Here is a 254-nt window from a genome sequence, read left to right as displayed (position 1 = left end):
GGTATGCTCAGCTTTATTAGTGTTAAACTTGGATGTATTTGCAGAAGTAGTGATAGGCTGTGATGTACTAGTAAAGGTGGTATTAGGCTTAATTGTACTAGTAGAAGTAGTTGTAGTACTGGTGGGCTTGAATGTACTGGTAGATGTGGTGGTTGGCTTGGATGCACTGGAAGTGGTGGAAGTAGAAGGCTTGTCTGTATTATTAAAGGTTTTGTCAGGTTCAGCTGTACTGGCGGAAGTAGTAGTAGTAGTAG

General features: G+C 41.3%; 1 protein-coding gene across 1 annotated transcript in view; it reads right to left on the bottom strand.

Moving 5' to 3' along the window:
* Window positions 1–22: 22 nt before the first annotated feature.
* Window positions 23–254, bottom strand: part of cubi_00751 (uncharacterized protein) — a gene marked incomplete at both ends in the record, with an annotated part of 3,415 nt that continues 3,183 nt past the window's right edge. Inside the window, 2 exons of the mRNA XM_029017764.1 lie at window positions 23–67; window positions 120–254. The exon at window positions 120–254 is cut by the window's right edge and continues 3,183 nt beyond it. Coding sequence (XP_028873562.1) covers window positions 23–67; window positions 120–254 — 180 coding nt within the window. The remainder of the gene's footprint in view (window positions 68–119) is intronic.

The sequence above is a fragment of the Cryptosporidium ubiquitum genome, assembly GCF_001865345.1.
Source record: "Cryptosporidium ubiquitum isolate 39726 chromosome Unknown contig_7, whole genome shotgun sequence".
Taxonomy (NCBI): Eukaryota; Apicomplexa; class Conoidasida; order Eucoccidiorida; family Cryptosporidiidae; genus Cryptosporidium; species Cryptosporidium ubiquitum.
The sequence above is the reverse complement of the archived record's forward strand: the minus strand, read 5'-3'. Positions and strand labels throughout refer to the sequence as shown.